The following is a 13,605-nucleotide window of genomic DNA, read 5'->3' as shown; positions in this document are numbered from 1 at the left end:
CCATGGAGTAAAACCATTACTTTTTAAAATAAGATAACCTTTATTCTGATTTAATTCATCAAAGATGGTTTTGTTAAGTTAACTAATAGAAATGAAGTTTCTTTTGATACAGTATTTACTTTCAGGAAATATACTGGGCATTATATGTAAAAGGCAAACCTTTAGTAATTTCCCTGGCAACAAAACCTTCCCCAAATTTGAAGTTCATCTGAATAGCTTCTTACTGCGGGATGTCATCTCTTTTGCTCTTCTGTAGGGGCTCTTGGAGCATATAGCTGCTGCTTCAATAGAGCCAAGTCCGTCAAGTCTGTTGGATTTAACGCTAGCTCTTTGAGAAAATGTGTATCCAAAGCATTAGAAACTGTCTAGTGGCCTTTCTCATTTGTTACTCTGTGGCAGCTTTCAAAGAATAAAGCTACCTCAAGGTTCTTTCTGTCTCAAAGGCAGGCCCGCCTCTGTGAGCACTGGCTCATTGGTTCTAATCTGGAGAGCCAGGGAGCAGCCTCTTGGAGTTTCTCCCGTGTGCTCACTGTTGCCTGCGTTATTCTAGCATCTTCTAGCATATTCTAGCATTCCATTAATAAAGAATGGAAACTCTATTAGCTGATGAGATCATCTGTTACGCTGAAATGCTTTAGCTCATGGTGGCATTTGAACCCTTATGAAACTGTCTAGGTTGCTTATTTCACACAGCTTTCAGGTTCCGTGGCCATAGTTCTCATTGCATTTTTAAGTAGCTTTATTGAGATATTATGTATACAATTCACTCATTTAAAGTATAAGATTCAATAGTTTTTGTGTATTTACAGAATTGTGAAATCATCACCACAAACTGATTTTAAAGTTGTTTTTTCTCCTCTGTCAGACATCACTCCACATCTCTGTCTAAATCCGACAACTGTCAATTTTCTTTCCATCTCTGTGGACTTGCAGCTTCTGGGCATTTCATTTAAAAGGGATCGTGTAACAGATGTGTCCTTTTGTGCCTGGTGTCTTTATTACCTAGTCTGAGGGTGTTTTGTTTGTTTTTTAATGCGTACAGATATTTTGCCTGCTTGTGTATCTGTGGACCGTGTGTATCTTGTGCCTGTGGAGGCCAGAAGAGGGCATCAGCTTCCCTAGCACTGGAATTACCAGTCACCGTGAGCTACCATGTGGGTGCTGAGACTCAAGCCTGGGTCCTCTGGAAGAGCAGCACTATTAACCAGTGAGCTGTCTCTCCAGCCCCTAACCTGAGTTTTGAGATTATTCATGTAATATGTATCAGTCCCTTGTTCTCTTTATGCTCGATAATTTTCCATTGGTTATCCATTCACCAGTTGATGGGCATTGGGGTATTTAAACTCTTTAGCTATTTGCATATGTTTTCATGTGGATGTTTTTTTTTAATTTTTAAAAATTTATCATTAGTGTGTGTATACATGTATGTGTATGCATGTATGTATGTACATGATGTGCATGCGTGGACACGTGTGCCGTGGCTGAATGTGGAGGTCAGAAGCCAGCTCTTTGGAGTTGATTTTCTCCTTCCATCTAGGGTCAAATTCAGGCTGCTGGGCCGGGTTTGAGCAGCAGGCACCTTTACGTGCTGAGGCATGTCTCCAAGCTGGATGCATGCCTGCATTTCTTTTGGGTATATTTCCATAAGTAAAATTGCTGGGTCACTGGAAATTCTTTAAGATTTTGAGGAACTACTGGACTGTTTTCTAACACAACTGTGCTGCTTTACATCCACCAGCAGTATAGGAGGTTCCAATTTTTGCATTCTTGTGAATGAATTTTATTCATTCATTCTATTTTTTACTGCAGCTATCCTAATGTGTACTTTTGATTTGCCTAACGGCCAGTAGCGCTGAAATTATTTTCATATATGTCTTGGCTGTGTATGTGTATTCTTTGACCTTTTATCCCTTTTATTATTTAAACAATTTTTTGTAGTGGTGGCCATTGGTCTCAGGGCCTTGCACATGTTAGGCAAGCCTTTTGCCCCTGAGCGATATCTCCAGCCCTGTTCGTTTCTAAACGGAGTCATTTGTCTGTCAACTATTACAGCTCAGAGGTAGGCAGGTAAGCAGACTCTTAACTAACTAATGTTTCTTTCACACTAGACAGTCAGTGCTATTACAGCTATTTGGCCTTGTTAGCAATGGCAGTTAAGTTAAATTTCTTGGTCTGCTAAGGTCATCGTGGTCTTAAGATGGTTTATAAAGGTACAGTATAATCAGATGTGTTGAAAGCTGGGGGTTTATTTTCAACCTACACTACTTGTGGGCTACAGTTCTGCATTCCTTATTTAACCTATGCAGCAATGGTTTTGGTCAAATGTGTCTGGCGATGAGGATGTGTAAGACTTCATAGTCTGGGTCTCTAAAGAAAACCTAAAATTCAAGAGATAATTTGCTGATGGCACAAATATGATAAAAGTTTTGCTGAATACAATGACCATGTATAAAGTCCATGATGTAAAAATCAAAATGGGCCGGGCGGTGGTGGCGCACGCCTTTAATCCCAGCACTCGGGAGGCAGAGCCAGGCGGATCTCTGTGAGTTCGAGGCCAGCCTGGACTACCAAGTGAGTCCCAGGAAAGGCGCAAAGCTATACAGAGAAACCCTGTCTTGAAAAACCAAAAAAAAAAAAAAAAAAAAAAATCAAAATGGTCCTTCATTTCAAGAGCATTGCCAGACAGACAGTAATAAAACCAGAAGACCATATTGGCTGTGGCTTCGGAGGAAGAAAAGAGCAAAGTCCCTGAGGCAGCTCAGATGCACACCACATACAGGACAAACACAATAGTTGTAAAGCTTCCAATGTGAAGGGGGCGTCATGTCATACAAAGAGACAGAGTCACAGCCAGCTGTAGCTGCAGCGTGTCCCGAAGTCACATTTACAGGAGGGGCAGTAAGGTGACTTTAATTGAAAAGATGGAAGAGTGCTGGCGGGAAGGGGGGTGGGAAAGGTTCCTGTGGTGCCTGTGTTTCGGAGAGTGATTCTCAGTTGACAGTTGATTCAACAGTTTAGATTCTGTTTTGATTCCACTTGAGAATGGGTCAATTTCTACCCATGAGCTATAGCAGTGTCTACAAATGCACACTGAATAAGTCATACGCTAGCAGTTTATCAATGCATCTATATGAGCACGAAATCTTTTAGACAGTATAGGATACCTATGCCATATAGGTAATATAGAATACGCTATCATAACTATTATCTCATAGTTGTTGATTAAAACAAATAGGAAGCTTTGGTTATCTGTTTCATAGTTACACATGGATATTTATCCACATATTTATACTTAAACATGTTCATTTACAGTGCATAAGTACACTTTATAATTTTAATGACCTGATATGTATTTAAGAGCTCAGCAACTCACTGCATAAGTTTTGAGTTTAACGGAATCCAGCAGAATCCTACTGATAATAACAGCAGTCAAAACAGTTCTTCAGCTGTTGAGGACTTGTGAAACTGTACCCTGCATTTCTGACTTAAAGCCCAGGGTCTGCAGGGCTGCAGAGATAGCTCAGCTGCTGAATTCCTCAGAAAACTGTTTAAAAATGAAACAACTGCAAGAAGCTGACTTCATTTTCAAAGTCTGGGAGTATGAGACGTGACCTGCCAATCTTTGTGTGCCCCTGCTTTGTGTCTCAATAGAGTAAAAAGGCCATAAAGAACATCATCCAGAGATGCACCTACCTCCCGGCTCTCGAACCCTTTCTCTACGATGCGCCTCCCAATATCCTGAAGTATGTGGCTGGGCAGTTCAGTAAGGTAAGAAATGCTACCGTAGTCTGGAAAAGGGGAAGAAAGGGAAAATGATTTGTGGACTTGTTTTTCTGCTTTCTCCTGTAAAATTTGGTCTGGGCTTTACTATTTAAGTCTTAACCAGTCTCAAATGATACAGGTAGCATAGGTTAGTAAAACTCTCAGATAAGAGAAACACTTCATTCTTCTTCATACAGTTTTCATAGCTCTGTACTATCTTCTTAAACAGCATAAAACGGAAGGAATATGACAACACATAAAAATTTATAATATAGATAATTTATGCTGAAACTTACCTTTTAGTAATTTCCCGTGTCCTTTAGTCTAAGAACATAGCAAACATTTTTAGGAAAATGTCTTTGAGCCACTGAAATATTTTTTCAGAAACTCTAAACTTGCTGGAGGTGATCTCAGTCCTTTGGTACACAGTGACTTCTTCGGAACAATTTGAACAAACGTAACTGCCGTATTTCATCGATCATCGCAGATTGACAGTAGTGTAGAGGTCGAGCTGCCCAGGGGCATGGCCAACAGCACAGGTTCAGACAGTAACGGGAGCTGGGGGTCCAGGCCCTCGACAGTCCCCGCCCAGGGTCCGGGAGGAATCCACAGCAAAGAAGTGAATCTTTGTACACGAAACTCCTTAGTCCATACGCTTTATTCTTCTGAGTCAGTTCTCTCTACAAGCTTCTATTCTGCTCTCATGCCTAGCTCCTTTCTTGCCTGATTTCTCCCTACATTAATCTGCTGTCCCCTCTAAGTTCTATCTTAATTCTCTTGTCTTAGTTCTGCCTCATCTAGGTCTTTTTATTTTGTTCTTACCCAGCTCGTACTTCCCCATCTGACTCTTCCTCATCTTTCATCTCGTCCACACGTTCTCTCTGGTCAAAATCCTCCTTATCCCTCTCTGTTCTTAGTCTCTCGGTTCTCCACGTTCCTCCTAAGTCTCCCAGGAATCCAGTATAAACCCAAGCAATAGCAATCCCCTGGTTGAGCAAGGTCACCAGGCTTGAATTTTACAGAGTCATAAAGGCAGGTAAGAATTTTCCTCAGGCAGTGACCACCAGGCTTTCTTTTACAACCCAAAAGGGAGAGGTAAAAGAGGAGGTCACCTGAGTGCTAATGACCGGTTAGTATATCAAAAAGGGGGATATATGTGTTCAGTCTACATTCCTAGGAGTGCTTAGGTAAGAAGTTAGGGGTCTGTTAGTAAGGTTGTATAAGAAAGAAGGGTCTCACCCTAAGTTGCACAAGAAATAAAGCTATTTGCCTGACCTAGGAGACAGGTGCAGTTTTGTTTGGCCTTGGATGTCTGATAGGCATTTTAAATAAATACACTGTTAGGAGTTCTTTGGAAGCAAGAAAATCATTTTAGGAACCAGCTAGTGTATATACAAAAGCTAAAATATTACCAAGACTCCTTAAGCCATGGCTTGACCTTTGGAGAAGTCCTTGACTTTTCCAAGTAGTAGCGTTTGTGATAGTAGCTGAATTCCATGACGTTTTTCTGTGGCTCGCAGCAAGACAGCAAGAGCTGAAGGTGAATGACTGTCATCGTCACTGACGTCAGGGGACTGGGAAACTGTGCTTTGCACATCTGAGTTAAAATGCACAGTCTACAGGGGCTAGGGATGGCTCAGCTGTTAAGAATACTGCCCGTTCCTCCAGGGGACTTGGCTTCGATTCCCAGTACCCACAGCAACCCCTGAGTGTCCCTAACTCCATTCCCAGGAGATCCATGGCTGCTTCTGGTCTCCATGGTCACTAGGCATGCACATGGTACACAGAACTAAGTACAGACCAAACACCATACACATTTTAAAAAATAAATTATTACCATGTAGGTTGAGGCAGAGGCAGGTGGTTGTCTGGGAATTAGAGGCCAGTCTGATCAATATAGAGATTTCCAGGCCAGCCAGAGCTTTAAAGTGAGACCTATCTCAAAAAAAAAAAAAAAAAAAAAAAAGCAACAAGCAAACAAAACAAACAAAAAGCAAAAGAGAAAATGGGGTCTGTATGAGTCATGTGCCAGAGCGTTTATGGTTTAGGCTCGGTTCTGTTTCCCTACATGTTTGGTTTTGATTTTGGTGCTGAGGATGGCACTTGAGGCCACACCCATGATAACTGCTCTACCATGGAATCATATTCCAAGTTATAGCTCTAACTCTTCAGAAAGTTTGACCGCTCTAACCCTTAGTTTTACTACACAGAAGACAGGAATAAACGTACTTACTCCATATATTGTTGTAGAGGTTAAATGAGATGGCATATGGTAAGAGTTTAATTCAAGCTACGGTACATAAAAATATCAAAAATGAAAACAAAAACAAACAAATTTTTTTTTTTTTAAAAACAAGACATTTGGGCCCAGTGACAGGCCTCATCAGGTAAAGGTGCTTCACCGCACCTGACAATCTGAGTGCAAGCTGGAGCCCACCACCTCTTCCAAGTGGTCTTCTGACTTCCACGCATGTGCACCCCCACCACACAAATCAATAAACGTTAAAACCACACCGCACATTGGGGCTGGTGAGCTGTCTCGGCAAGTACAGGCATTTGCCAGCCAGGCTTGACCTGAGTTCAATCCCTGCAGCCTGTGGACAGGTGGGAAGAGAGAACTGACTTTATGGAGTTGCTCTCTGATGTCCACATGCATGTTGTGGCCCACCCACAATAATAAGTAAACAAACAAACATTCACGTCTTTAAAGCCAACTAAATTCTCTTTAGTTCATGGAAGAAGACAAACTCGGTTGAATAGACAGTTTTAATGCTATTATAAACAAGGTCATTTCCTCCACCTCCTCCCAACCCCTTCCCTCCATTTTATCTCCCATTTCTATCTTGAGTGCTGGGATCTTGTACATGCTTGCCAAATGTTCTTATCATTGAACTACTTAGTTTTTTAAAAACAGGGTATCATTGTATAGCCTAGGTTGGCCCCCAGTTCATAATCTGCCTAGCTCATGACCCTCTGGCCTTTGCCTGCTGAGATACAGATGTATGCCACCATAACCAACCTGTATTTTCTTAAAGGAGGGACTATGGGAGCTGAGTATCGAACAACAAGAAAGAGTTAACTAGGCAAGGGGACATTTCCTCAGTGGGAAATGCAACTGATGACATGGCATGCCTGCTCTGGTGTTCTGGGGACAAGCTTAGGGTGGGGACTTGAGAGTATTTAGATGACAGGAGAGGCCATTCCTGCTGTGGTAAGGAGCTTCTGGGGGAGACCTCAGACTCACGCTTCAGGTGGGAGTGGACCATCAGCTCAGCTCACTGAATTGCTTCCTTCTACCTCTATAGCGTAAGGGTTAATGTAATTTGAGGAGAATGCACTTCACTTCCAGTCCTCAGCTCTTTATTTTATAGGTGATGAATTGAACACAAATTCTCTTCTACATTATTGCTGATACAATACTGGGAAAGCGAAGGTGAAGTTTGATCCGTTTCTCTTTTCAAGGTGCTGCCTCATGACAGCAAAGCTCGCCGACTTTTTGTTACGAGTGGTGGACTTAAAAAGATCCAAGAGATAAAAGCAGAACCCGGTTCTCTCCTCCAAGAATACATCAACAACATTAACAGCTGTTACCCAGAGGAAATAGTAAGGTGGGGGAAATGGACGTTAAAATGCTCCATATTACAAAACACTTTCTTTAAAAAAAAAATTCAAATTTAGCTTTTCTATCAATGCCCAAATGTAGATATGGGGGGCTGGGGAGATGGCTCGATGATAGGGGTGCTTGCCGTGCAAGCAAGGGCCTGAGTTAGGATCCTACACCTGTGTGGAACCTGGGCTGCACGCGTCCTAGGACCGGGGGCAGACACAGGCGGAAGCTGGGCTGGGGCAGACACAGGCGGAAGCTGGAACTCGCAGGCTAGACAGCTAAGTTGTCGTCAGTGAGATTTAGGTTCACTGAGAGATGTTGTCCCCGGAACAAGGTGGTAAGTGATGCACTCACATCCACATACATGTGCATACATGCCACCCCACACACAAGAAGAGGACTAGGAGGAGGAGGACGCAACTGTTTGTTGTTTGAGATGATCTTGCTGTATAGATTGGACTTTGCCCTGAAGTCATTGTCTTTCCCACTTTGCCTCCCAAGTGACGGGAGTCCAGGAACACTCCAGGCCAGGCTCAACTCAGCCTACTCTCAGGCCCGTGCCACTCACTGAGCTACACCCAGATTAAGATTTCTCAAAACGAAGTCCATTATATACCCAATTATACAGATATAATTGTATTTTCTCCACAAATAAAAGAAAATGCAAACTCCCCCCATAACAACTCACAGGCTGTAACATATAAATTACACCTTTCACCTACTCTTCCCACTTAAAATTTAATGTTTTGTTTTTTCGAGACAGGGTTTCTCTGTGTAGCCCTGGCTGTCTTGGAAATTTGCTTTGTAGATCAGGCTAGCCTCAAACTCAAGATCCGCCTGCCTCTGCCTCCCGAGTATTGAGATTAAAGGTGTGCACCACCAGGCCCAGCTATACTAATAGTTTTAAAAACATAGTAACATTGAGTTTAAAAGCACAAGATAATTTTAAGATTAAATTGTTCTTTTACTCACAACTATATGTGCTCTCCTTTCTTTTTCTTTTCTTTTCATTTTGTTTTTGTTTGTTTGAGACAGAGTCTTACTATTTAGCCCTGGCTGGCCTGAAACTCTCACAGATCTTGCCTTCCTCTGCCTCCCAAGTGCTAGAATTACAAGCATGTGCTACCATGTCTAGCTTGAACTCTTTTAAAAAACTTAACAATTACATTTCTGTGTGTGTGTACTTCAGGGAAGGTGCCCCTAGATGGATCCCGTGGGGCACCTGAGATGGTGCTGGGAACAAAACTCAGGTTCCCACTTGGGTCCTCTGCAAGAGCAGTATGTGCTCTTAACCACCGAGACGTCTCTCCAGTCCAAGTTATGCACTCTAGAGGCTGAAGACAACTTGAAACAATTCCAATAAGCCAGCTTTGAAAATATTTGTTTTAGCTTTGAAAATATTAATATACTAGTATATGATATCAAAAGAGTAGTATGCCAGAGCATATATAAAATACATGAATAAATAATAAAAAGCTATATAACAAAATACTTGTAAAACCATAAAATGAAGGAATTATGAAAATATTTTATTAATAAAACTTGTTTTTGTACATGGAAGAATATTGTGTATTTTAATAGAATATTTTATGTAAGCTTAAGATAACTTGCATTTCAGTGTTTTAAGAAACAAAATAAAGTAAAAATGGAGAAGACAATGGCAAACTCAAGGTCCCCAGAATGGAGACGATCTATTGATCAACCAATGATAAGGTGCTTTTTTGAATGAATTCATTTCTTTTTTTCCTTTTCTAGGCTTAAGAACCAGTGGAAATTTTAAAACAAAAACTATCATATTAGGATTTAATTTGGTACTTTGTCAAAATACTACTATAAAAATTGAAATCCGCCGGGCGGTGGTGGTGCTCGCCTTTAATCCCAGCACTCGGGAGGCAGAGGCAGGCGGATCTCTGTGAGTTCGAGGCCAGCCTGGTCTCCAAAGCGAGTTCCAGGAATGGCGCAAAGGTACACAGAGAAACCCTGTCTCAAAAAACCAAAAAAAAAATAAATAAATAAAAATAAAAAATAAAAAAAATAAAAATAAATAAAACAAAACAACAAAAAACAAAAAAACACTGTGAAAATAGACAAATATAATTTCAAAATGGTTTTATTTTTATTATCTATTTCTCAAAAACAAGTTGGTGACATCTGCTTTAGGACTAATTATTTTTTATAAGACAGCATCAGCTTGATAGTCATCTCATATTTCCTTCTGATCTTCATTGTATGCCATCATGCCTGCACAGGTGGGTGTTATAAGAGGGAAGGGGTCTGGACTAGGCTTTCCACAGACCTGTGCTCTAGGTCTGGCTCACTCCCCAGCCACAAGGTGTGTTCTGAACTTGCCTTCTAGATCTCTGCCCACTGTCAGGAGGAAAGGAGCCTTTGGGACAGACACATCTGTGTGGGGACGGTGCGTGTATACAGCCTGCTACACAGCACAGTGCTAGTCACTTAACAGTGTAGCCCACTAGATCCAAGCCCAAAGGCCAAGGCAAGAAAACCCAAATTCCTCACAGTCTGAGGTAAGGTTAATTTGCTTACCCTCTGATTAGAGGCCATTTGAGCTAGGTTAGAGGAGCAGGGATTGGTAGCTAGGGGGAAGGAAGGAATTTCTCACTTCTCTTTATGACCCTTTGATGAAAGCCTAGGTCATGTGTCCAGACAGACAGACAGACCTAGGTCACTATCTCAGTTCTAATCATTTCCTGTGTGACCTTACAGGCAATTATTTAAATTCTTTAAGATAGTATTTGTAAATATTATTACCTATCTCATAACATTAGGATTAAATGACATAATAGTCAAGGGGCTTGTATTAGTAAGAATTCAATTCAGCCAGTCAGTATTTCTTATTGTCCCTTTTGGAGTGTCTCTAGTCTCATTTTTTTCTCTTGAGGTTAAATAGCATTATTAGGAAAATAAAATTTAATTTTATAATCCTATTACTGTATAGTAATATTAGGTTCCTGATTTTTTTGCTATTTGTCTTGATGATAAATGCATAGCCAACAAATATAAAATAAAATTATTCTGGTGCATTTCAAATACCTTTCATTGCTGAGCTGGAATTACATGGTTTTTCCTAATAGGAAATTACTTTTGAATTCTTAGCACCACAGTTGTTGGAATGAGGCTTTCTCACAGGAAAGGAGTAACTTGGTATGTTTATTTGGGTTTATATTTTGAGATCCAGGTGAGGTTAGAATGCAGTTATAAGAAGCTGGGCAATGGTGAGTACCTGCTCTGCTGATGAAGATGTGTGGATATATTTGAGCACGGTTTCTTGACAGGGAGTCCTAGAGACTGTGAAGTCTCTGGGGTCTTTGGGAAGGGAATATGGCAGTGGCAATAAGCTTGGAAATGAATCTAGGAAAGCCTCGAGAATTATCGGCACATCCTAATTGATAGAGTGGGACTCTTAAAATAACAATGTCCAGTAAAAATATAACATGAGCCACATGTATAATTTCTAGTTTTCTGGTAGTCACATTTAAGAAAGTAAAATGAAATGGTAAATAGATTTTAATGATTTTCTAAACAATCCAAATATCCAAACCATATAATTTCAACTTGTAATCAATATAAAATTTGTGAGTTATTTTACATTTGTATATTTTGTTACTTTTAACATATCTTAATTCAAGTGGTAAATCTCATTGGAAATACTTGGGTTAAATTTAGACCACATAAAACTTACATTGGAAAAGGAAGACTCACCAATGATTCCAAACATGTCTTTGTGGTTTTCTGTGTTGATGTGTCAGTTTGGAAGTTAAAACGTTGAAGTTGAGTTTCTTAAGCACAGTGGCTATATTTCTAGCTCTTTAGCCCCATGTGACTAGTGGATACCACTTTAAATAGCACATGTGAAAAGATTTTTAAAACCCTGCCTCCTCACATTTTTATAAAAACTACCTGTCTTGTGCCTGACATATTTATGAGGCACCAGTGAAAGCAAGACCAGATTTAACTAAAAACCCCATTTTTGAAATATATACTTTTTACATTAGGTGGCCTTTTTGGCCTTCTAATGAAAACTTTTTTTGAGACAGGGTCAGGATCTCACTATGTAGCCTTGGCTGATCTGGAACTTGCTAGGGAGATGAGGCTGGTCTCAAACTCAGAGACCCACCTGTATCTACCTCCTGAGAGGTAGGAGTAAAAGTGTGTGCTACCACACTCAGCTAAAATTCTGTCTTCTTTTTAGTTTTTAATTCTGTGTATATGTTTGTGTCTGTGTACATGAGTGCGTGGGGGAAGAACACTCTTTAAAAGAATGTCTTAGGTAGTGTGTGTTCTGTTTAATTATAAACAAAGACACTACTAAAGAAAATATATCTCTGTTTTGCCCACCCTAACTTGTACATTGCAGAAGAAATGATGACTTTTAAAAGGATTTTTTAATGTTTATTTTATGTGTATTGGTGTTTTGCCCGTATGTGTGACTGTGTACCATTTGTGTGCCTGGTGCACTCAGAAGCCTGGAACAGGAGCTATAACTGGGCATTGAACCCAGGTAGTCTGGAAAAGCATCAAGTGTCTTAAACCACTGAGCCATCTCTCCAGCTCTGAAATTATGACTTTCTAAGTAGACATAAAGACAACTAACAAGGGACAAGGCCCCAACACTAACTTTTTTTTTTTTAATAGAAAACATTTTCTGAGGCTTAATCACTTTTAGTAAATGTTTTGGAAATTTTTAAATAATTTCCTAGGTTTTTAAATCCATTTCTACATTAGAATAACTACTGGATTTTATTTGGCTTTTTATGTAAATGAAAAGTCTTTCCATAGTATATCACTGTTCATATATTTAATACTTTATACTAAATATTGTATAAGATGCTCGATTTAGAAGTCTAGAAGTGTAAATGTATGGTACTATATCTGCCCAGGAACCAATGAAGATGGTTAATTTTCTATTTTATATAAAATGAGTATTTACAAACCATTTTTCAACTATTTTCAACATAAATTATGACTGGTTCTGACCAAGCTATTTTTAAGACATGATTTCTAAGGCAACTGGAATTCAGAAATTGATTACAATAATAGGTTGTATGGTGTAAATACAGAAGACATTTATCAGCAATGTTCCTATGTGGAGTTCCACCCATGACTATCTATATTAAGACATTTTACATATGTTTATGTGTGCACACACATGTGTACATACATATGTGCACACACATTTATGTATGTGCACATGTACCACAGCATGCGTGTGGAGGTCAGATCTGATGGTCTGGTTCTCACTTCTGCTATGTGGGCTCCAGGGATGAACTCAGCAAGCGCTCGTACTGCGTGAGCTGTCTCACCAGCCCCATAAGTTGTCTCGGTAAGCTCTGTATACAGACTTGCGCGCCTACTGTATGAAACATGTCCATCTATCTGATAGCAGGCTTTCTTTTCCAGGTACTATTCCCCTGGATACTCAGATATGCTTCTGCAGAGAGTGGACAGCTATCAGCCGCCTACAAACTGAACAAAGTCTATTTTTATACTCGGAGTCACAGGAGAGTGTGCACAGCAGTTGCTAAAGTGCTTTCTAAAACGTTTGAACTAAGTACATCTCTGTTTTTGTTCAATGTGAAATATCTTAATGTTTTCTATATTTATGTAATTCTTTATAAATTATTAGCTGCAGTGTATGAAAGACTAGTCATAATAATTTGCATGCATAGAGATATGCATAAAGGAAGATTTAAGAGGCAATAAAGGGTTTTAAGGTACTTATTTTTCTACAAAACACATAAACACAACACAGCACACACATCCTTATGACTAGATATAAATGAGACATGCTGTTTGAAAACCCTTAATCTGTGGTTGATATGTAAAACGAATAGAAAATCTCTTAATAAAAAAAGAAGAAATAAATAAAAAATATATGATGCATTATTTGGATTAAAAAAAGAAAGAAAGAAAACACTTAATTATTTCCTTGTGGGGGTGGGTAAGGAAAACTGACCTGTCAGTTATACAGAATATAGGGAGGGAGTATGGAAAGAGGAAAATGTGGCAGAAATGTAGGACCCTTAAAACCATATGGCTATTTAAGTGCATTGAATTAACACAAGAGATCTACAGACAGCCTGTCTGGTTTCCTAAGGATTTAGGAAAGCCCTCTTTTATTACAAGTTTTAAAACTCTTTTCTTCTCACCCTACGTGAAGTGTTCCTTACCTTCCATGTACTCTGACGCTCAAACTCTCCATTCTCACTGAGAGG

At 39.8% G+C, this 13,605-nt stretch overlaps 1 protein-coding gene across 3 annotated transcripts in view; it reads left to right on the top strand.

Annotated features, from left to right (window-relative positions):
• Spag6 (sperm associated antigen 6) overlaps positions 1-13,262 on the top strand; it is a 57,067-nt gene extending 43,805 nt beyond the window's left edge. For all 3 annotated transcript variants that reach the window (XM_076572620.1, XM_042278046.2, XM_042278047.2), the window contains 3 exons: positions 3,652-3,768; positions 7,225-7,370; positions 12,791-13,262. In XM_076572620.1, the coding sequence (XP_076428735.1) occupies positions 3,652-3,768; positions 7,225-7,370; positions 12,791-12,860 (333 nt within the window). In that variant the 3' untranslated portion in view covers positions 12,861-13,262. The remainder of the gene's footprint in view (positions 1-3,651; positions 3,769-7,224; positions 7,371-12,790) is intronic.
• The last annotated feature ends 343 nt before the right edge of the window (positions 13,263-13,605 follow it).

Source organism: Peromyscus maniculatus, chromosome 5 (assembly GCF_049852395.1).
Source record: "Peromyscus maniculatus bairdii isolate BWxNUB_F1_BW_parent chromosome 5, HU_Pman_BW_mat_3.1, whole genome shotgun sequence".
Lineage (NCBI taxonomy): Eukaryota > Metazoa > Chordata > Mammalia > Rodentia > Cricetidae > Peromyscus > Peromyscus maniculatus.
This window is presented reverse-complemented; position numbering and strand designations above follow the sequence as displayed.